Below are 23638 nucleotides of genomic sequence, written 5' to 3'. Positions count from 1 at the left end.
ACAAAAGGTTGACAAATTGATTCAGGATGACCGTCGTATCACTCAGAGAGAAATTTCAAGCGTAACCGGCATTTCACAAGAACGTGTGGGTCACATTATTGCTTTGCTTGGTTATTAGAAGATCTGTATGTGATAGGCTGTGGAAACAGAGTGTCGACTTCTTCTGTGACGGCTTCAGAAAACTTGTTCATCGTTGGCAGAAATGTCTGACGATTATGTGGGAAAGTGAATAGTGGTAGTTAAAGAGCATATTTATTTATTTATTTATTTTCTGGTTTTTCATCCGCCCTTCTCACCCCGCAGGGGACTCAGGGCGGATTACAATGTACACATATATGGCAAACATTCAATGCCAATTTTGACATACAACATATACAGACATAGACATAGACAGAGGCTATTTAACTTTTTCTGGCCGCCAGGGGAGCTGTCGCTTTCATCGTCCATCTGCGACACTGATGAAGTACTTCTGCATTCCCCACATGCTTTTTGCTGGAGTGCTTGCTGGAGTCTTTTTTATGGCCTCATAAATTAGTTAATTTAGCCTCCCCACACTTTAAGGTGGTACCTAATTTTCCTACTTGATAGATGCAACTGTCTTTCGGGTTGCAAAGGTCGACAACAGGCTACACAATTGGTTGGAAACCCACTCCAACCTGGGCTGGCTTCGAACTCATGACCTTTTGGTCAGAGTGATCTTACAGCAGCTGACACTCAGCCAGCTGCACCCCAATCCCAGTGATCCCGGTGACACTCTAAGGATTATTTCTGCGTTTGATTTATTAAAATATTCCCATCCAAACCCAAGTAACAAAGGTGGAGGCATTACTTATCATTCAACCCTTGTATGATTACTTATCAGTGTACTACCTGGTGTGTCAAAAAATCATCATTGCTTTTTTTAGAATTTAATGTTTTTCACAAGCCATGGTCAATTGAATCCATGGATGCAGAACTATAAATAAACATCCAACTTGTTTGCTTCCTAAAAAGGTTAGGTTTTTTTTAATTTTTACATAAGTCTCCAAAGTACTAAGGAATAGGATTGTAGCTGTTAATTCCAGAGACTGAAACAATCTTCAAATGTGTTCAAAATCAAACTGAACTGCTGACATATTTATATACGGTTTACTAAACTTTGAATTTGAAGGAAAGCAAATAATCTAAGCCAGCTAAACCTGGCATAGATTCCCCTCGGAGTGTTATTTCCCCTCACACCTCTCTCTCTCTTTTTGTAGGGGGGTATTGCTTGGGTGAGGCCGAAAATTCAAAATCAACAGGTCCTTGGATGAGTCAGATGGAGGGTGGGGCAAAGGAAATGCTTATTTCCTGAGCCGAATTTCCACAAGAGTAATGCTGCTCAGTGCCGCTTTCACTTACATCACTCGCTGGGAAATCTCCACTGTCTTCACTTCGCTGCCTTACTCCATTAAAGATGACAGCTGTCCTGCTACTCAACATAGCTTGCCTTCTTACTTTCTGCCTGCCTTTGGGTGAGTCCAAAATATTTGATTGTAATCCATTGAAAGGGGCAGTTTTGGAAACTCTTAAATTTGTGGTCAACCTGACTGGTACAGTCCAGAAGCTGTCTTATTCCAATCGCTCCAAATGAAAGATGTCACCAAATGTCAGAAAGGGTGTCTGAGTTTGTGTGATTTTTTTACATGTGATTAATTTCCCACAGTGATATCACTTGCATGTCAGAAAGGATATACAAGCATATCCTTGTTGCTAGGTTTGTAACATGTAGAAACATCTTGGTTTTGGCAGTTTCCTATATGGCAATACGTATGCTTATGAAAGCTGAAACAATGTGGTCTTTAATTACCAAATGTAATTTTACAGTAGAAACCTTAGCCAAAAAGGCAACTTGAAAAGGTTGGGCTGGCTTATCAATGGGTCAATGTCAGTATAGTGCAGGGGTCCTCAAACTATGACCCGGGGCCGAATACGGCCCTCCAAGGTCATTTACCCGGCCCTCGCTCAGAGTCAACCTAAGTCTGAAATGACTTGAAAGCACACAACAACAACAACAACAATAACAACAACAACAACAATCCTATCTCATCAGCCAAAAGCAGGCCCACACTTCCCATTGAAATATTAATAAGTTTATATTTGTTAAAATGGTTCTTCATTTTAATGATTGTATTGTTTTAGGTGCTTTTAGCACGACAAAAAAGATTTAATTCATGTTTTTTTCAAATTATAATCCAGCCCTCCAACAGTTTGAGGGACTGTGACCGGGCCCTCTGTTTAAAAAGTTTGAGGATCCCTGGTATAGTGTCTGAGTAGAGTGTCCAAAGGTGGGATCTCAGTCCATCCCAGCAGAACCTTATAAAAGCACCTATTCCCTATTTTTTTCACTAGAGTGCCACTTCTGGCCTTTTTGAATATCTAGATGGTGAACTGGAGGAAGATCCTTGATATTGAGGACTTATATAGGAGAGAGAATTATAACCAGGGTTGCTTATCATGCTATCAAGGCAATGATGGACATCTACATTGTATCTTTTCTCTTTTCTCAATGGAATGAAGACTTGAAATGGCTCGGTTTCTGTTCACACTGTGGAGCAATTCATAGCAGAGCTTGGAGTTGCAGTTTGATAGAATCATAGAATAATAGAGTTGGAAGAGACCACATGGACCATCTAGTCCAGCGGTTCTCAACCTGGGGGTTGCGACCCCCAGAGGGGTCACCTGGCCATTTCAGAGGGGTCATGACTGTTGGAAGCCTCGAAAAGTGGCAAGAGGAGTGTGGGGCAGCAGGAGCAGCGAGGCTTGCCCTCGTCCTTCTCCTCTGGGCTCTTCTTCCTCCTCCACGTTTGGGGACTTCCAAATGGAGAGGAGGAGGGGGAAGACCCTGGAGGAGAAGAAGGAGGGCAGGCCTCGCTGCTGTGCCCCACGTAGTGCTTTTGTTGCCACTCTTTGAGGCCTCCGAAGTCTCGAAGCGTGACAAGAGGAGCACAGGGCAGCAGAAGCAATGTGGCCTGTCCTCACCCTTTTCCTCTGTGCTCTTAGAATCATAGAGTTGGAAGAGACCTCATGGGCCATCCAGTCCAATCCCCTTCCAAGAAGCAGGAATATTGCATTCAAAGCACCCCTAACAGATGGCCATCCAGCCATCTGTCTTCCTCCTCCTCTCCGGTCTCTTCCACCAGCGCCTCCAAACAGGGAGGAGGAGGGTAGGCCATGCTGCTGCTGCCCCATGCTTTTCCTTCCACCCTTCGAAGAATCCACCACAGTCTATGTATCAGGTATTTTACAGCACTCTCCAGATTGTTTGTGAATTACATCTCTCCTAAATCACTGTCAATTTCTCCCAAACCTCTCCAGTATTTTCTGTTGGTCATGGGAGTTCTATATCCCAAATTTGGATCATTTCCATTGTTGTTGGTGTTCAGAATGCTCTTTGATGGCAGGTGAACTATAACTCCAAGTAACTGCAACTTCCAAATGTCAGGCTCTTTTTCCACTAAACTCCAACAGTGTCAAATTTAGGCATAATGAGTATTAGTGCCAAGTTTGGTCCAGATCTCAGTTCTCTCTGGATGTAGGTGAACTACATCTCCCCTAAATCACTGCCAATTCCTCCCAAATGCCTCCAGTATTTTCTGATGGTCATGTGGGTTCTCTGTGCCAAGTTTGGTCCAGTTCTGTAATTTGTGGGGGTCTCAGTGGTCTGTGGAAGTCAGAGCTGAATCGGTTGAAAGTACTGCAAATCTCACCAGCTCCAAAATGGCAATCTAAACTTAAATATAAAACAAACCAGACCAAGTCCTTAGGAAAATACAAATAGACGCTAATGCGACAAGACCAAGAGCCCTATCAGATCTCCTTCTTGCTTCCAGATGATATGGAACCAGTCCAAAGAAGACAAAAAAGATAAGCCACCCCTGACTAACCTGGAAGTACTTTTCTCTATGGAGAGAATCGTTTCCCCATGCGAGAGTAGAGTGAATGATATCGTATGTGTGTGAGAGAGAATGAGAAATTCCCCCCCTCTCCCTTCCCCCTCTTTTCCTTCTCACCTTTTTCCACACTTTCCTATCCCTACCCAATTGTTCCAACACTTTTTATGTATCCAAAATCCACAATAAAAATATTTTTAAAAAAGAAAGTACTGCAAATCCCATCATCCGTTGTCCATACTCCCCCAAACATATTGTTTTTGTGATTAATCACTACGCTTTAATTAGGTTCAATTTGTAACAATAAAAATACATATTGCATATCAAATATTTTCGTTATGATTCATAACATTAGCAAAAATAGAGTTCTAAAGTAGCAATGAAAATAATTTTATGGTTGGAGGTCACCATAACATGAGGAACTGTATTTAGGGGTCACAGCTATAGAATGGCCATCAGACTGGAAAAAATCAACTTATATCCCCATACCAAAAAAGGGAAATGCGAAAGACTGCTCAAACTTCCGTACAGTGGCCCTTATTTCTCATGCCAGTAAGGTAATGCTCAAGATCCTGCAAGGAAGACTCCAGCAATACATGGAGCGAGAGTTGCCAGATGTTCAAGCTGGGTTTAGAAAAGGCAGAGGAACGAGAGACCAGATTGCCAATATCCGCTGGATAATGGAGAAAGGCAGGGAGTTTCAGAAAAACATCTACTTCTGCTTCATTGACTATTCTAAAGCCTTTGACTGTGTGGATCATAATAAATTGTGGCAAGTTCTTAGTGGGATGGGCATCCCAAGCCACCTTGTCTCTCTCCTGAGGAATCTGTACAAGGACCAAGTAGCAACAGTCAGAACTGACCACGGAACAACAGACTGGTTCAAGATTGGGAAAGGCGTACGGCAAGGCTGCATCCTCTCACCCAACCTTTTTAACTTGTATGCAGAACACATCATGCGATGTGCGGGGCTTGATGAATGCAAAGCTGGGGTGAAAATTGCTGGAAGAAACATTAACAACCTCAGATATGCAGATGACACCACTCTGATGGCTGAAAGCGAGGAGGAGCTGAGGAGCCTTCTAATCAAGGTGAAAGAAGAAAGCGCAAAAGCCGGGTTGCAGCTAAACGTCAAAAAAACCAAGATTATGGCAACAAGAATGATTGACAACTGGAAAATAGAGGGAGAAACCGTGGAGGCCGTGACAGACTTTGTATTTCTAGGTGCAAAGATTACTGCAGACGCAGACTGTGGCCAGGAAATCAGAAGACGCTTACTTCTTGGGAGGAGAGCAATGTCCAGTCTCGATAAAATAGTGAAGAGTAGAGACATCAGACTGGCAACAAAGATCCGCCTAGTCAAAGCCATGGTATTCCCTGTAGTAACCTACGGATGTGAGAGCTGGACCTTAGGGAAGGCTGAGCGAAGGAAGATCGATGCTTTTGAACTGTGGTGTTGGAGGAAAGTGCTGAGAGTGCCTTGGACTGCGAGAAGATCCAACCAGTCCATCCTCCAGGAAATAAAGCCCGACTGCTCACTGGAGGGAAAGATACTAGAGACAAAGTTGAAGTACTTTGGCCACATCATGAGGAGACAGGAAAGCCTAGAGAAGACAATTATGCTGGGGAAAGTGGAAGGCAAAAGGAAGAGGGGCCGACCAAGGGCAAGATGGATGGATGGCATCCTTGAAGTGACTGGACTGACCTTGAGAGAGCTGGGGGTGGTAACGGCCGACAGGGAGCTCTGGCGTAGGCTGGTCCATGAGGTCACGAAGAGTCGGAGACGACTGAACGAATGAACAACAACAACACAGCTATAGAATGATTGAAAACCACTGATCTAGTCCAATCCCCTACCATGCAGGAAAAGCACAATCAAAGTATCCCTGACAGATGGCCATCCAGCCTCTGTTTAAAAGCTTCCAAGGAAGGATTTTCCATCACACAGCGAAGCAGAGAGTTTCACTGCTGGTTTACCTGCTATGCATTCCTTTCTGGTGATGGCAGTTGCTATTAATGAATGCATAATGTTATTCAAGAGCAATGCAACAAGCATGAACAACATTATTTTATTGGTATAATACAGGCATGGGGAAAGTTCTGCCCATGTGTAACCTTTGGTTGTCCGGACTCAAATTTAAAAGCAGGCAAAAATGTCTGGAACTTGTGAAAGCATTGCAAAATAGTACTAATATGCAGCAGTTTTCATTTGTCTCCCCATTTTACTCCAAAATTATTTTAAAAAACATAGGAGTTGAAACCAAAACCTTTTCCAAAGCATGCGGAAAATGAAAGTAACAACCTGCTGTACGCATCTGTGAACGGCCTTCTCCTCATTCTGTTCATTTTAACGGACGTAAATGCTCTGCCCTTGCATTCTTTTGCACTCAAAATGTGCCGTACTGAGAGTGACACATTGGAAAGGAATGGAGGGGGGGAAAATCCTTATATATGAATGTGAATGTAGATTGGCGACATCACACAGTCCTAGACATTTGGGAAGTGTCCAATGTGTGATCCAATACAACAGCCAGCAGAGTATCTGCTGTGTGTGTTTATAATAATAATAATAATAATAATAATAATTATTATTATTATTATTCTCATGGCAGATTCCAATCACAAAAAGGCATTCAACGCTTGAATACAACAACCAAGACATACATAATAGCAAAAAATAATAACCAACATATAAAAACAAATTATAACTTAACATCTAAAAGTAAAATAAAAGTGCAAGCTAAGGTCTTTAGGCACTCCACCCAGTGTGCCGATCACCACTGGGACCACCTTTATTGGCTTGTGCCAGAGTCTTTGCAGTTCGATCTTTAAATCCTCATATCATTTCAGCTTTTCCAGTTGTTTCTCTGCAATCCTGCTGTCACCTGGGATTGCAACATTGATTATCCATACTTTGATGATGATGATGATTAGAATGGTTATTATTATTATTATTATTATTATTATTATTATTAGAACAGTGTCCAAACTGGACTAAAAAGCCATCATCTGAACTACTCACTGGTGTTTGCCCTTTCTTCTTGCAGCGGGACCATGTAAGTTGGCCATCCACCCCAAGGCACCGATTGTTGAATTTGGGGGCTCTGTGAAACTCAACTGTACATCTACCTGCACCAACTACACTAAAATGGACTGGGAGGTGTCTTTTGAACGAGATGTCCAGGAAGGAGAAGGGTGGATTTCTCTGAACATCAAGAATGTGACAGAATGGACCACTCAACCGTTGTGTGTGGCCAAATTCAAGGGATCGGGCTCCATCCACACTAGGGCAGTAATCTATGTTTACCGTAAGTATTCAAAGAATGTGGGAGTTGGGAGGGACCTGCTGGTGCTTCATATTTCACCTCTTAATGCATATTTCACTTCTATCAACAACATATTTCATTCTCTTGTATCAGGGTTGAATGAAAAGTAATGCCTCCACCTTTGTTACTTGGGTTTGGATGGAAATATTTTAATAAATCAAACGCAGAAATAATCCTTAGCATGTACTCTTTAATTACCACTATTCACTTTTCCACATAATGACCAGACAATTGGATACATTTCTGCCAATAATGAACAAGTTTTCTAAAGCAGTCACAGAAGAAGTCGACACTCTGTTTCCACAACCCATCGTGCACAGATCTTCCGATAGCCAAGCAAAGGAATAATGTGACCCACATATTCTTATGAAAATGCTGATTATGCTTGAAATTTTTGATAATTTCCTTCTCTTTCTTTCCTGGGGTGATTTTTTTTCTTTTCTCCTTGCTTAAGTTTTCTTTCTTTCTTTCTTTCTTTCTTTCTTTCCTCCCTTCCTGGAAGGAGCACTCCGCCTCCTCTCCAGAACCCTTTTCTTACTTACTTTTTCTCTTGAGTTTCTTTTTTCCTTCCATTAAAATGCACGTGGTCAGAGATAGTTCGAGCACCTTGGCGTGACCCGCCACACCTTGGGCACCTTGCCAGGTCTATTTGGTGACCCCCTCTTGAGGAGAGAGTCCCCTTTTAGACCATCGACGGCACCCCCGGTTTCGCTGTTCCCCACACTTCTATCCACGAAGGGAAGGGAACTGTCGCTCTACCCAGTCGCTCGATCAACATCTCGGAGCTCTAAAGTGCCTATCTCTCTGCCATGCTCGCGCAACAGAAGTCTTCCATGCTTGATTTTTTTTCTCTGAGTGATACAACAATTGTCCTGAATCAATCTGTCAACCTTTTGCTTGTGAAGCTTGGTGGTTGCTGTCACAGGACGCCCAACTCTTTGTTTGTCACGCAAGTCAGCTGTTCCCACCTCAACATCTTTAAACTTACTTGCCCAACGACACATAGTACTCACATCAACACAATCACCATAAACAGCATGCATTCTCTGATTAATCTCCTTTGGGGTGACACCTTCTGCTGTCAATGACTGAATGTTGTTTAAGTTGTGTTGACTGACAGTCTGCGCAGCGTTCCATACTTCACACTTTAACAACACAACCGTTTCAATGCTAAGGCTTCCCACCAAAATTGAACTGAACAAGCCAGTACCTGCCACATGCTAGTACTGCCATCTGTTGAGAAGTTACGAAGGTGGAGGCATTACTTTTCATTCAACCCTCGTAATTAGAAGTAAGAAACAGTTACTGAAAGCATCTCTCAGTATGTTCACTGAAAGGTTAAAAAGTAAAGGTAAAGCTTTCCTCTGTTGTTAAGTCTAGTCATGTCTGACTCTGGGGGATGGTGCTCATCTCCATTTTTAAGCTGAAGAGCCGGCGTTGTCCATAGATGCCTCCTAGGTCATGTGGCCAGTATGAGTGCATGAAGCGCCGTTTCCTTCCTGCTGCGGGCTCCTCACTGAAAGGTCACCAGTCTAGAAAGTCACTTTAAAACTGATATATTCTGTTTCATTATGCAAAGAGATATTGTTGGACCCCAGAGAGAGAAGTTTATATTTTGCAGAGTGAATCTACTTCATTAGATGAAGTAGATTCACTCTATTCCAGGTGTGGTCTAACCAAGGCTACCTGTCTATTCTGCCTTGATTAGACCACATCTGGAATATTGTGTTCAATTCTGGGCACCACAATTGAAGAGAGATATTGACAAGCTGGAATGTGTCCAGAGGAGGGCGACTAAAATGATCAAGGGTCTGGAGAACAAGCCCTATGAGGAGCGGCTTAAAGAGATATGATAGCCATGTATAAATGTGAGAGGAAGTCCCAGGGAGGAGGGAGCAAGCTTGTTTTCTGCTTCCCTGGAGACTAGGATGCGGAACAATGGCTTCAAACTACAAGAAAGGAGATTCCATCTGAACATTAGGAAGAACTTCCTGACTATGAGAGCCGTTCAGCAGTGGAACTCTCTGTCCCGGAGTGTGGTGGAGGCTCCTTCTTTGGAGGCTTTTAAACAGAGGCTGGGTGGCCATCTGTCAGGGGTGATTTGAGTGCAATATTCCTGCTTCTTGGCAGGGGGTTGGACTGGATGGCCCATGAGGTCTCTTCCAACTCTAGGACTCTATGATTCTAAGTTGGCTCCATCTACAAAGCATATGCTACAATTTCCTTTCTTTCAGCCACAAAGGTGCTACATTTTTTCCACCTTGCATACAAATAAGAGTAATAGGAGCTGTACGTGTGTTCAGGGGCGGCTCGTCCATTACGCAAAGTAAGCGGTCGCAGAACACTTCTTTTGCCAGGGGCGCAGAGGCACCTCTGTAAATGCCCCTCGACTGCCACTTGAGGAGCGCCCCCTCAGCTCACAACAGCCCTAGCAGTCCGGGGGGAGCCTCGGCTTTCTTGTCCCACTGCCGGGCGATCCTCTTCCGAAAGGGGCCGGGCCCTTGAGCCTTGCCTAGCCCCCCTCATTCCTGCTCCACCCGGCCACCAGGTGCCCGAGTAGAGTCGGTGCTCAATCGTTCTCTGCGTTCAATCCCTTCCCCATGACTGGCTCCCTTTTCCGTTCCCCTGGTGCTCCACCCACCTCCTCTCCTCTCCCCAATTCGCGGGTGGGCCAAGGAGCCGTCGCGCCTGGCTTGCTTCGGGTCCGGAGGCATGTCTGAAGACCCCAGCAAGCGCACCAAACGTCGCCTCTTCTCCTGACTTTCTCTTCAGCCATTGGGACCAAACGAGAGAGAGAGAGAGAGAGAACCCCTCCGGCTGGAGGTATCTCCCACCTCCGCTCCCTCCTTTGTTTTTGTGCCTACCTTCAAGAAAGGTGGGCATCTCCACCTCTGTCTCTCTCTCTCTCTCTCTCTCGGTCCCAATGGCTGAGGAGAAAGTCAGGAGAAGAGGTGACTTTTGGTGGACACGCTGGGGTCTTCAGGCACGCCTCCGGAACCAAAGCGGGCCAGGCAAGGGAGCAAATGCGGCAAGGTGAACTATTACTGGGATGTATAGTTCACCTACAATCAAAGAGCATTCTGAACTCCACCAATGATGGAATTGAACCAAATATGGCACACAGAACTCACACGACAAACAGAAAATATATATCAATGGTTGGTTGGTTGGGGGGGGGGGGGGTGCCAAAATACTGTTTGCTTACTGTTGAAAATTACCTAGGGCCACCTCTGCGTGTGTTGGTGAATAAAATAAACAAAATCAATTATAAAGGTAACATTCCAACCACTGCAATAAATATAATTACCTCTCTACATCTGGAATGTTTAAGATTGAATCACGTTGTCAAGCATCTGAAACCCATTTCCCTTTTGGGTTTCCTGAGGAACCAAAACATTGTAGGCTGACGGTAATGCCCGTTAATGCTCACACATTGTCTCAGATAATATGTAGCAGTGTTTTAGACAATACAACTTCCTACATGTATCTTTCTTAATATAGGAAAGAGTTCCTGGTGCCAGTCTCTTATCCCAGCTTTCCTGGCAGTGAGGCTCACCCACATCTATTTACTCCCTTTTCCTATACATATCTCCTGGCATAACACCAAAAACTAATCAGTTCTTTCAAACTACTATATATAAGCAATTCATTTCCACTTCCTCTTCACTTAACAGGCCCAAGATGTTCAATCTTGTGAGGCCCATTAGATAATTGATAGGATTGTCGTTGCTCATTGTTACTAGATCTAAGACTGGACATTTAATTCAGGCTGGGTTGACACTGCCCTATACTCCAGTGTCTGATCTCACTGTTGAACTGAAGTTCAACAGTGACAAATGCAAGATACTCCACTTTGGCAGAAAAAAAAATGAAATGTAAAGATACAGAATTGGGGTCAATGCCTGGCTTGAGAGCAGTCTGTGTGAAAGAGATCTTGGAGTCCTTGTGGACAACAAGTTAAACATGAGCCAACAATGTGATGCAGCGGCAAAAAAGTCAATGGGATTTTGGCCTGCATCAATAGGAGCATAGTGTCTAGATCCAGGGAAGTCATGCTACCCCTCTATTCTGCCTTGGTTAGACCACATCTGAGATATTGCATCCAATTCTGGGCACCACAACTGAAGAGAGATATTGACAAGCTGGAATGTGTCCAGAGGAGGGCAACTAAAATGATCAAGGGTCTGGAGAATAAGCCCTATGAGGAGCGGCTTAAGGAGCTGGGCATGTTTAGCCTGAAAAAAAAAAAGGCTGAAAGACGACATGATAGCCATGTATAAATATGTGAGAGTAAGCCACAGGGAGGAGGGAGCAAGCTTGTTTTCTGCTGCCCTGGAGACTAGGACGCGGAACAATGGCTTCAAACTACAAGAAAGGAGAATCTATCTGAACATTAGGAAGGACTTCCTGACTGTGAGAGCCGTTCAGCAGTGGAACTCTCTGCCCCGGAGTGTGGTGGAGGCTCCCTCTTTGGAAGCTTTTAAGCAGAGGCTGGATGGCCATTTGTCGGGGGTGCTTTGAATGTGATTTTCCTGCTTCTTGGCAGGGGGTTGGACTCGATGGCCCATGAGGTCTCTTCCAACTCTTTGATTCTATGATTATCTGCTTTGAACTGGATTATATGAATCTATACTGCCGTATAGTTCAAAGTAGATAATCTGGAATTTATATGGCAGTGTAGATCCAGTATTAGTTCAGACCACTATGCAAAACCCTGTGTATACTCTCTTACTGTCTTAATTTGGCACAGACTATCCTCATTAACCCTCTGTCCTCCCAATTTTTCAGCAGCTTTTAAAATGTCTCAATTTTCACCCTTCCGTTCACCTTGCTTTGTCCTCTGTTTACTTCCACTGGTGCAAATTGACTCCAAAATGCAAAAGTATTTGCACTGAGTTTTCTCAGGAGGGGAACAAGGCGAGGATGGGACCTGCCTTTTCCAGCAGACATGGGCAAAAGTGTCTTTTGGCTTCTGTGTTCTTTTCCATTACTAACCTTTGATACCTGATGTTATGTGGCTACACATGCCCTTGTTTTCATTTATGATATATTGGAAGATATAGCAGCCAACATGGTGTAATGATTTGAGCATTGGGATTTATAGTTCACCTACAATCACAGAGCATTCTGAACCCCACCAATGACAGAACTGGACCAAACCTCCTACACAGAACCCCCATGTGGGTCACAGCAACACATGGCAGGGGATGGCTAGTCTATATAAATAAAAATGTAATGTTCATTTGTGGGATTAGCATAACTAAAAAACCACTGGATGGAATGACACCAAATTTGGACACAAGACAGCTGTCAGGCCAACGAGTGACCGTCACTCATAAAAACACTGAAAAACACAGCAGAAGGGACTTAAAAAGCCAAAAAAACCAAAAATTACTTTACAGTGCATGCACAAAACTACACATATATACACAAACACACACATTTGACCTACAAAGCCCTAAATGACTCTGGCCCTGTTTACTAGGGCTGGGGAGTTTCATTTCATTAATTCGTAATTCTTTAAAAATTCGTTAATTTTCTTGATTACGAAGCGATAACAAACCATTCTGGAGCAACCTAAAAACGAAACGAATTTTTAACTTTGTTTCGTAAATGCTTTGGATTTCATTATAGTATTCGTTTCGTTATCGTTTTGAGGTCGTTTCGTTATTATTTCCGCATGTCTGGGGCAAGTTTTTTGTTTAATTAGTGAAAAAAAAATATAATATCACACCAACAGTCAACAACAGAAGTTCCCCCTGTCCCATTTGGAGGTTTTTTAGCGTATTGCGCAGTCGCGTCCGCCATTAACGAATCGATTTGTTATTGTTTCGGAAATCATTTCGTTAATGTTTTGTAATTTTTTTACATTTACGAAATTTTGTAAATATCGAACTTTTTTAGAGAAAGATTTTGTAATTCTTTTAAATATCGAAACGCAAAAACCCCCAAAAAACGAATCGATTTTAGAAACAAATTTTTCCGTTGTTACCCAGGCCTACTGTTTACCTGTCCGAACGGATTCTCCCCTACAAACCATCAAGGTCTTTAAGATCTTCCGGGGGGGGGGGGGGGGGCTGCTCTCGATCCCACCACTGTCACAATTGCGGTTGGTGGGGACGAGAGACAGGGCCTTCTCAATGTTCAGGAAGCTAACAAAGACTTGGCTATGGAATGCGGCCTTTGATAACTGAGTCAACTTTGGTCCACATGGAAGGAGAATGAATAACTGTGAATTATGACCAGGAATGCTTTGACGACGTGGCTATATAAGTGTAATGATGACGATGTTGTTGTATTATAATATGTTTTTAATTGTGTAATGATGATGCATTGTGTGGTTTGTATTTTTGTATATGAACACATGTTGTGAACCGGATCTGAGTCCCTCTTGGAGGTGAGATCGGTATAGAAAATTTTTAAATAAATAATAAACAAAATAACATATATATACACAAAATACATATACACAGACTGGACCACAGCAATGCATGGCAGGGGATGGCTAGTTCCTATAAAATTTGTTCAGATGGATTTGGTATCTTTTCAAGTTCCTCAAATGTGTTCATTGTCTATCTTTGTTGTCCTCCTGTAGAATTCTCAACCCCAGATATCTACCTGGCTTCTGAGATTGAGAGCGGTCACTCGGACAAAATAATCTGCAACATTTCTAGCCTGCGGGTGAGAGATCAAATCTTGCCTAACGTTAACATCTCCCTCAGCAGAGGCGCAATTCTCCTAAACAGCAGCCATGGTGAACCTTCATTGGAGTACAGTTTTGTGCCCAACCTTATTCGGGATGATGGGGCTGAGATCATTTGTATGGCCCGGGTCGAGGTGGGCTCAGAGGTGTTGAATAAGAGTGCAACAAGGACCTTGAATGTTGTAGGTGAGTTCCATATCTTCTTTTGGCTTGGTTTTTGGACCCCAGCAAGATAAAGTGGGTAGACTGGGAGCATTGGGTTCAAATTACAGGAAAAGATGTTCCACTAGAACATTAGGGAGAACTTCCTGACCATAAGAGCTGTTCAACCATGGGACTCTCTTCCTGGGAGTGCAGTGGAGGCGCCTTCCTTGGAAGTTTTTAAACAGAGGCTGGGTGGCCATCCGTCAGGGGTGCTTTGAATGTCATATTCCTGCCTCTAGGAGAACAAGCCCTATGAGGAGCGGCTTAAAGAGATATGATAGCCATGTATAAATATGTGAGAGGAAGTTACAGGGAGGAGGGAGCAAGCTTGTTTTCTGCTTCCCTGGAGACTAGGACCCGCGTTGACCAATGGCTTCAAACTACAAGAAAGGAGATTCCATCTGAACATGAGGAAGAACTTCCTGACTGTGAGAGCTGTTCAGCAGTGGAACTCTCTGCCTGGAATGTGGTGGACGCTCCTTCTTTTGAAGCTTTTAAACAGAGGCTGGATGGCCATCTGTCAGGGGTACTGTGTCCTTTTTCCTGCATGGCAGGGGATTATGATTATGATGTTTATTTATATCCCACTTTTTCTCTCCATAACAAGACTCAAAGTGGCAAGATGACTCGTGGTCCAACTCTATGATTCTATGTGAGAGAAGGGTGCAGTGAAATGCAATCTTCTCTTTGGCCATAGCATAAATTGGCCTTACTCCTCAACTCCTTCGTTTCTTCTTGCAGCAAGCCCTTACAATGTCAGTGTGTTGGCAAATCCCATGACGTACAAAGCTGATGCCAAGATTGTGGTGAAGTGTGAGGCTGAAGGAAAACCCTTCCCAGAGTTTTCGTGGGATCTTCCCTCCAACAGCAGTGTGGAGTACTCTAACAACATCCAGATTTTGACAATCCATCCAGCTCAAAGCTTCCATAATGGGACTTATCGATGTCTAGTGCGTAATATTTATGGCACGAAGTCGGCACAAATTGACATCCTCTTTCAAGGTAGGGTAATGAAAGAGGCTCCTAGGCTTCTTTCCTCTTCTTTCACCCATATCCATGTTGTTGCTTCCTCAGAAGAGTTGCAATTAGAATTTCATCAGGAGTTAATTTAGAGGTGAGGATGATGTGGTCATCTTCTGGAGAGTCGTGGAGGTTGAAAAAGGAGATGAAACTATGCATAGTAGGCAAATAAATAAGTGGTCATCTTCTGGAAAGTCATGGAGAGTGAAAAAGGAGATCGAAGTATGCATAGTAGGCAAATAAATCAGTGGTCATCTTCTGGAGAGTCATGGAGAGTGAAAAAGGAGATCGAACTATGCATAGTAGGCAAATAAATAAGTGGTCATCTTCTGGAGAGTCATGGAGAGTGAAAAAAGAGATCAAACTATGCATAGTAGGCAAACAAATAAGTATAGCATATACTGATTACAGAATTTAGAATGATTGGGATACAGTTTGATTTCAACATGAAGCAGTAATTTACCTTTTTGAGAGGAGATAACAATATGAACAATCACAAAGCTTAAGATCATCAGAAGGAGCCCTGCTCTCGATCCCACCACTCTTGCAAACGCGGTAGGTGGGGATGAGAGACAGGGCCTTCTCGGCAGTGGCCCCCTGTCTGTGGAACTCCCTCCCTAAAGACACCAGATTGGTCACCTCCCTCCTGTCCTTGAGAAGACAATTGGCTTTGGGATCAGGCGCTCAGTTAGTGGACAGCAGCAATTGGAAAGGAAATTTAGGACATCAGTGACATTGGACTTACCCGACTTGGTCTTGGTTTTAATCGGCATGTTTTAATTTATTGTTTAATGAACTTGTGAATTAATTTGTATAATGTTTTAAATGATTTTTACTGTTTTAACTGTAGTCTTTGTTGCTATATGCTATATATAAAAGTATTACACGATACTTTTGTGAGGCCGCCCTGAGTCCCCTTCAGAGGGAGAAGGGCGGGGTAGAAATGCGTGAAATAAACAATAACACTATGTAACAAAATTTGGAGGAGCAAAGTTTGAGAAACACTACTTTAGAGCATCACTAAACTATGCATTCCACAATTCAATGAGATGCAGCCATAGCAGCTAAAGTGATTCAAAATGCTGTCATGGTATAGTGTGAAACAGAAGTTAACAAAATGCCATGGGAACTTTCAGCTAAAATATTCTGGCATTTTTGGGGGGCAATATTATTTTGCCTTTAGCCCTACCCACCACTTATGTGAAATTGAATTTGGCCCTTTGGGTGTAACCCCCCCCCCCCCCACTTTGCCCCCCACAGATATCCGGCTAGCTGGTTTGGGGAATGGCGGTGGCTAGGGGAGCTTTTGCACAGTTCAAACTTGTGCGCCAGTTGCTCCTGTACCTTGGGAAGTCTGATCTGGGTGATCGTCCACGCTCTGGTTACATCCTGAATTGATTACTGCAACGCACTCTACGTGGGGCTGGGTTTGAAGATGGTTCGGGAACTCCAGCTAGCCCAATGGGCAGCAGCCAGATTACTAACTGGAGTGACATACAGGGAACATACCACTCCCGTTATGTCAGCTCCATTGGCTGCCGGTCCACTTCTGAGCTCAATTCAAAGTGCTGGTTTTGACCTATAAAGCTCTAGACCAGTGATTCTTAACCTGTGGGTCCCCAGGTGTTTTGGCCTACAACTCCCAGAAATCCCAGCCAGTTTACCAGCTGTTAGGATTTCTGGGAGTTGACGGGCAAAAACATCTGGGGACCCACAGGTTGAAAACCACTGCTCTAGATGGTTCTGGCCCAGCTTACTTGTCCGAACGCATCTGCCTTTACATCCCACCTTGTAATTTAAGATCATCCAGGGAGGCCCTGCCCTCACTCCCGCCAAAATCACAAATGCGCCTGGTGGGGACGAGAGACATGGCCTTCTCGGTGGTGGCCCCCCACCTGTGGAACATGCTTCCAAGTGAGATAAGATCGGCTACATCCCTCCTGGCTTTCAGGAAGAAATTAAAATCATGGTTTTGGGACCAGGTTTTTGGGACAGCAGACTTAATTAGTACTTTGGTTAGAAATTGACTGGAATGGCGTGACAGCTGATGATACTGTTTATTGTTTTAATTCATGCTTAATTTATTGTTTTTAATTAATGCTTTACATATTTTAATGGTTGTTATATTATTGTAATTGTTTATTTGTAGTGGCATCGAATCGCTGCCAAAATGTAAGCTGTCCTAAGTCCCCCTTCGGAGGTAGAGAAGAAACGGGGTAGAAATACCATAAATAAATAAATAAATAAATACTGAACTGTGGTTGTCCTTGGCAAGACTGTTATCATAAATCACCTTCACTTTTAGTTAGTTGTCCTGAGACACTTCTTTCTTTATGCCAAACACAATCTCTTGTTTTCTGTTACAGAGCGGTCTCGCAGTTGGATCGCAGCTGTGGTGGTCGTGGCATTGTTGGCTGTCGTCTTCACTGGAGGCATTTTCTGGTATCACTGTCGGAAGTGAGAAGGTCAACATGGAAACCAGCAGGCCTGAGGCTCCTTTCTGATAAAGGAGCAACGGGTTGGTTGCTACAGGTTGCTTTTCTTGACTGGTCAGAACTGAAGCAATGGGAGAAAGGGAAAGTTTGCTTTGGTGCAGAAAAGGGGCAACAACCCTTGAGGACCTCCTCTCCATTTGTCCGTGCTAAAGGAAAGAACATGCTCTCATGGATGCCTTTATAACTGCTTTGGTGTGCCCCAAGCCAAAGCAAGAAGTCTGACAAGCATGACCAATAATAAGCAAATAATACCTGAAATAACTGATTTTCATTTTGAGATGGGGGGATCAAGTTTCTACACCTTATGATTGTAAAAAACATGTGGGGAAGGGTATATTCTTGCCGAAATATGGGTTGGTACACATTAATCCTACTCACTGGAAGCAGGAATTTTGTAGCTACTCACCTCCCCGTATTAGTAAAACGAGAAATTGTCATTTTTCAACTTAACCCAATTTATATAGGTTTCTGAATGTAATGTTAGGTAGCACAACATTTGGAATTACAAGCCCCCCCCCCCCCAATATTCTGCTCAGAATATGTCGGTTCAGGATGTTTTGTTAACACTTTTTCTGTAAGAAAATCACAACAGTCCCCTCAAAAAGCTGCATTTGTGTTGTAGTGTTATTCAGGATTCCACTTAGTAGATTTCTATTGAATATGATAGGGCAGCATTTCTCAACCTGGGGGGTCGGGACCCCTGGGGGGGTCGCGAGGAGGTGTCAGAGGGGTCGCCAAAGACCATCAGAAAACACAGTATTTTTCTGTTGGTTGTGGGGGTTCTGCGTGGAAAGCTTGGCCCAATTTTCTCGTTGGTAGGGTTCAGAATGCTCTGTGATTGTAGGTGAACTATAAATCCCAGCAACTACAACTCCCAAATGTCAAGCTGTATTTTCCCCAAATTCCACCACTGTTCACATTTAGGCATATTGAGTATTTGTGCCAATATTTGGTCCGGATCCATCAGTTTGAGCCCACAGTGCTCTCTGGAGGTTGGTGAACTATAACTCCCAAACTCAAGGTCAATACCCACCAAACCCTTCCAGTATTTTCTGTAGGTCACGTGTGCCAAGGTTGGTTCAATTCCATCATTGGTAGAGTTCAGAATGCTCATTGATTGTAGGCAAACTATAAATCCCAGCAACTACAACTCTCAAGTGACAAAATCAATCCCCCCAGTTGTGCCCAGTTTGGTCCAATGAATGAAAATACATTCTGCATGTCGGATATTTACATAACATACATAACAGTAGCCAAATTATAGTTATAAAGTAGCAATGAAAATAATGTTGGGGGTCACCACAACATGAGGAACTGGGTTAAGGGGTCGCAGCACTAGGAAGGTTGAGAAACACTGTGATAGGGATTATTTCCAAGAACCCATGTTTGGGAGTATGCTGCACAGGTGAAACATTTAGTTTTTGAATACGACACGTAGAGTTTTCCAAATGGGATACAGGAAGGGAGAATATAACAAATACACATTTGTAAAATATTCTGCCCTTCAGGTCCCTCCCAGCTCAGTTAGGATTACTTACTTTATTTATTTACTTAGGCGATCCCTCGTTGGCCGAGTAGGAGAGTCTTCCAGGATCAGTGTTCTGGTGGGTCCGTAGGTGACTGTGGAGGCCTGTTCTTGATCTGCATCTTTTCCCACAGTGAGGGTATCAGTTTCCAGGTGGAAGAGGGCCTCGGTCGGGGTTGGCTTGGCACGCCTTCCTCTTGGCATGTTTCTCTCTTTCGCCCTCCATTCATGCCTCTTCAAATTCTACAGCACTGCTGGTCACAGCTGACCTCCTGCTGGAGTGCTCAAGGGCCAGGGCTTCCCAGTTCTCAGTGTCTATGCCACAGTTTTTAAGGTTGGCTTTGAGCCCATTTTTAAATCCCTTTTCCTGCCCACCAACATTCTGTTTTCCGTTCTTGAGTTCGGAGTAGAGCAACTGCTTTGGGAGACGGTGGTCGGGCATCCGGACAGCGTGGCCGGCCCAGCGGAGTTGATGTTGGAGGACCATCGCTTCAGTGCTGGTGGTCTTTGCTTCTTCCAGCACACTGACGTTTGTCTGCCTGCCTTCCCAAAAGATTTGCAGGATTTTCCGGAGGCAGCACTGATGGAATCGTTCCAGGAGTTGCATGTGATGTCTGTAGACAGTTAGGATTATATGGATATCGATTCTTAGAATTATGAATTTCATACATCCAAGACAAATGACTGAACTACTAGAACTTAAAAAAAATGCTTGTATTTATGGATGACTTTTTATTTTCTGTTGTAACAATAAAATATTGCTGGTTAATGTTTTAAATGGACACAGTATGCAAAATCTCCTAGTATAACCCACATGCCTAGTGCTTGAGTCACATCGTTGCCCTGAAAGAGGGGGATTTAGCAAGGTTTGGGCTAAACAGATCTTGTATTTGGCAGTATACTTTGCAACACAGAAACCCACTCATCATAATAGTATGATGCAGCAGCTAAAAAAGCCAATGTGATTCTAGGCTGCACCTATTGATATCGAGCTAGAATTTAGAGGCTCCCACCCAGGAGAGAGGAGCCCTTAGATCCACCAAGGAGGATCCGGTACTCTGGTGAGCAAAGAGAAAAGAGCCAAGAATTTTGCCTTAATTTTCCCAAATAAATCTCACCAAAGTTGAAGAAAAGCCACCGAGTTGTATTTATTTCGTTCAGCTGGAATGGATGTCAAATCACGATAGTTCATCAGGAGAGACATACATGCAATACATTTTGGTACACTTTTATAGAAAAACAGAGCTGTCAAAGTTCAAATTTCCTGCCCCCTGCCCCTCAGCCGGCATCTCCCTGATTGGCTGTTGTCATCAGCTGGAGAAGAGGCGCTGCCAGCTTAGCCGCGCCTCGGCCAATCAGAAAGCCAGCGCCGCTTTGAGCTCCCGGCCAGTGGGAGCGGAGGAAGCAGTCCTTGGGAAGAACAATGAAGCAAATGTCCAGATGATTGATTTAAAGTAATTTAATGTGTCCAAATGGGCAAGGCTCTTGGGTCATAGACATAGGAAGGCCAACATACAGGGCGTTGCAATAGTCCAGCCTAGACGTGACCGTGGCATGGATGACAGTTGCCAGAGCCTCGTCAGATAGGTAGGGTGCTAATTGCCTCACTTGTCGTAGATGGAAAAAGGCCTGTTTGCTGGCAGCAGCGACCTGAGCTTCCATTGTCAGCTGTGAATCCAGGACGACACCTAAGCTCTTAACAGTGGTCGATGGAGATAGGGCAGCACCATCGAAGGTGGGTAACAGATGAGTCAGACCTGCCGGGCGGCCATGCCAGAGAATCTGTCTTCGCCGGGTTCACCTTCAGTCTGCTAGCACGTAGTCAGTTCGACAGAACCTCCAGACATTGGGTGAAATTGTCTGGAATTGACGTTGTTCCAGGCTCCAGGCTCAGAAGGAGTTAGTATCGTCCACATATTAGTAGCAGTCCAGGCCGAAACTCCAAGCCAAACTAGCAAGAGGTCTAACATAGATGTTGAAGAGAAGAGGGGAGAGAATTGCACCTTGGGGTACCCCACATAGGAGGGGAGATCTTTCAGAGACTTGATCCATATACTCCACGCATTGGCTCTGGTTTCGGAGAAATGAGTTGAACCAATTGAGGGCCTGACCGCGAACTTCGGACATGGCAAGACGGTGAATCATTAGATCGTAGTCAACGGTATCAAACACTGCGGTAAGGTCGAGAAGTACCAGTAGCGCTGATCCGCCGCTATTAGACTGGTGACGAAGTTCATCTGTAATGTATATATGCTGTCCTCTGCCCTGAGTCCCCTTCGGGATGAGAAGGATGGAATGTAAATGTATTAAATAAATAAATAATTAATAAATAATAACCAGCCATGACAGTGAAAGTGGTATTCATGTGTTATAATTGTCCAGTGTGGCATCCTGCAAGGGTTAGCCAGATATCCTAATAGAGGGAGAAAATGTGGAGGCCGTGACAGACTTTGTATTTCTAGGTGCAAAGATTGCTGCAGATGCAGACTGTGGCCAGGAAATCAGAAGACGCTTACTTCTCGGGAGGAGAGCAATGTCCAGTCTTGATAAAATAGTAAAGAGTAGAGACATCAGACTGGCAACAAAGATCCGCCTAGTCAAAGCCATGGTATTCCCTGTAGTAACCTACGGATGTGAGAGCTGGACCTTAGGGAAGGCTGAGCGAAGGAAGATCGATGCTTTTGAACTGTGGTGTTGGAGGAAAGTGCTGAGAGTGCCTTGGACTGCGAGAAGATCCAACCAGTCCATCCTCCAGGAAATAAAGCCCGGCTGCTCACTGGAGGGAAAGATACTAGAGACAAAGTTGAAGTACTTTGGCCACACCATGAGGAGACAGGAAAGCCTAGAGAAGACAATGATGCTGGGGAAAGTGGAAGGAAAAAGGAAGAGGGGCCGACCAAGGGCAAGATGGATGGATGGCATCCTTGAAGTGACTGGACTGACCTTGAAGGAGATGGGGGTGGTGACGGCCAACAGGGAGCTCTGGCGTGGGCTGGTCCATGAGGTCACGAAGAGTCGGAGACGACTGAACGAATGAACAACAACAAAGAAAAGAGGTAAGAAGTAAAAAGGAGCAATTATAAAATCTCCTACATTGCTCCATTTTTCTTGAAGTTATAACAGTAATGTGAGCCCAGGCTTAAGAATATCACATTCTCTCTGTGTTTCTTCTCCCATCCACACAGTGGCACAATTGTGTTGGAGAAAAATCAAAGGAATGCATTATAGATAGATGTGTGTGTTTGAATATATGTGTCAGTGTGTCCATAGCGATCTCAAACAAGGGCTAAACCCACCACCTTCAGCCCCCATTCTAGCCTCCCTGAATTACATCACTTCCCCCACTCCCATAATGACAAGGCCATGTGTGTTCACAGATCACAGGGAATTTCCTTTTGGGTGGGGAAACTTTACAGGAGAGCAGGGAATTTCCTCTAAGCACAGGAAGAAAATGGGTTAGGAAAGAAGAAGGTAGCAACAAGCTTAGCTTTTAACAGTTTCGAGAGAACCGGAAACCTGGTTTGCTGTACCTATAAGAGCTGTTCAAGGGGGAACTGGGAGCAAGCATGGGCAAGGTTAAGTGGCAGTACTTACTGGGAGTTTCTTTCTCAATGAGTAATCACTGGAGACAGTAAGTGTTTTAGGAGAGCCCAAATATTCATTGAACTCACAAGCATAGATGTAAAACATTGGCAGAGACCAAAGGCAGGTAACAATGTACTGCTTCGTATCTGATCTCCAGAGAGATGGGCAATTCATCCTTCACATTCACAGACAAATACTTAGTCACCAAGTATCATCCAAGTGTGGGCAAAATGGTGAAAGATGGAATAAGGGAAACATGCAAACTAGGAGAGGAAGTAGCAATTTGCTTTTAACTCTGCAAACTCTGCAGCTATTTCATCTATGCTGATGATCGTGCTATTACCGCTCAAGCAGGGAACTTTGAGATAGTTGAACAGAAGCTCCCCGAAGCTCTAGGTGCTCTTACTGCCTATTACAGGGAAAACCAACTGATCCCTAATCCATCTAAAACACAGACATATGCCTTTCTCCTTAAGAACAGACAAGCATCCCAAGCTCTGAGGATTACCTGGGAAGGAATCCCACTGGAGCATTGCAGCACACCCAAATACCTGGGAGTCACTCTGGACCATGCTCTGACCTACAAGAAGCACTGCCTGAATATCAAGCAAAAAGTGGGCACTAGAAATAATATCATACGAAAACTGACTGGCACAACCTGGGGATCACAACCAGACATAGTGAAGACATCTGCCCTTGCGCTATGCTACTCTGCTGCTGAGTATGCATGCCCAGTGTGAAACACATCTCACCACACTAAAACAGTGGATGTGGCACTTAATGAGACATGCCGCATTATCACGGGTTGTCTGGAGAAATTACACTGCTTAGCCGGTATTGCACCACCTGACATCCACCGGGAAGTAGCA

The 23638-nt window shown here is 44.0% G+C and overlaps 1 protein-coding gene across 1 annotated transcript; it reads left to right on the top strand.

Annotated features, from left to right (window-relative positions):
- The first annotated feature begins 1344 nt into the window (after positions 1–1344).
- On the top strand, positions 1345–19966 carry LOC132766542 (intercellular adhesion molecule 5-like). Its single transcript, XM_060760889.2, has 5 exons — positions 1345–1493; positions 6959–7219; positions 13833–14126; positions 14886–15146; positions 17531–19966. The coding sequence occupies exons 1-5, from the start codon at positions 1436–1438 to the stop codon at positions 17623–17625; spliced, it is 969 nt and encodes a 322-aa protein (XP_060616872.2). The 5' UTR covers positions 1345–1435; the 3' UTR covers positions 17626–19966.
- The last annotated feature ends 3672 nt before the right edge of the window (positions 19967–23638 follow it).

The sequence above is a fragment of the Anolis sagrei genome, chromosome 2 (genome assembly GCF_037176765.1).
Source record: "Anolis sagrei isolate rAnoSag1 chromosome 2, rAnoSag1.mat, whole genome shotgun sequence".
NCBI classification, from domain to species: domain Eukaryota; kingdom Metazoa; phylum Chordata; class Lepidosauria; order Squamata; family Dactyloidae; genus Anolis; species Anolis sagrei.
This window is presented reverse-complemented; position numbering and strand designations above follow the sequence as displayed.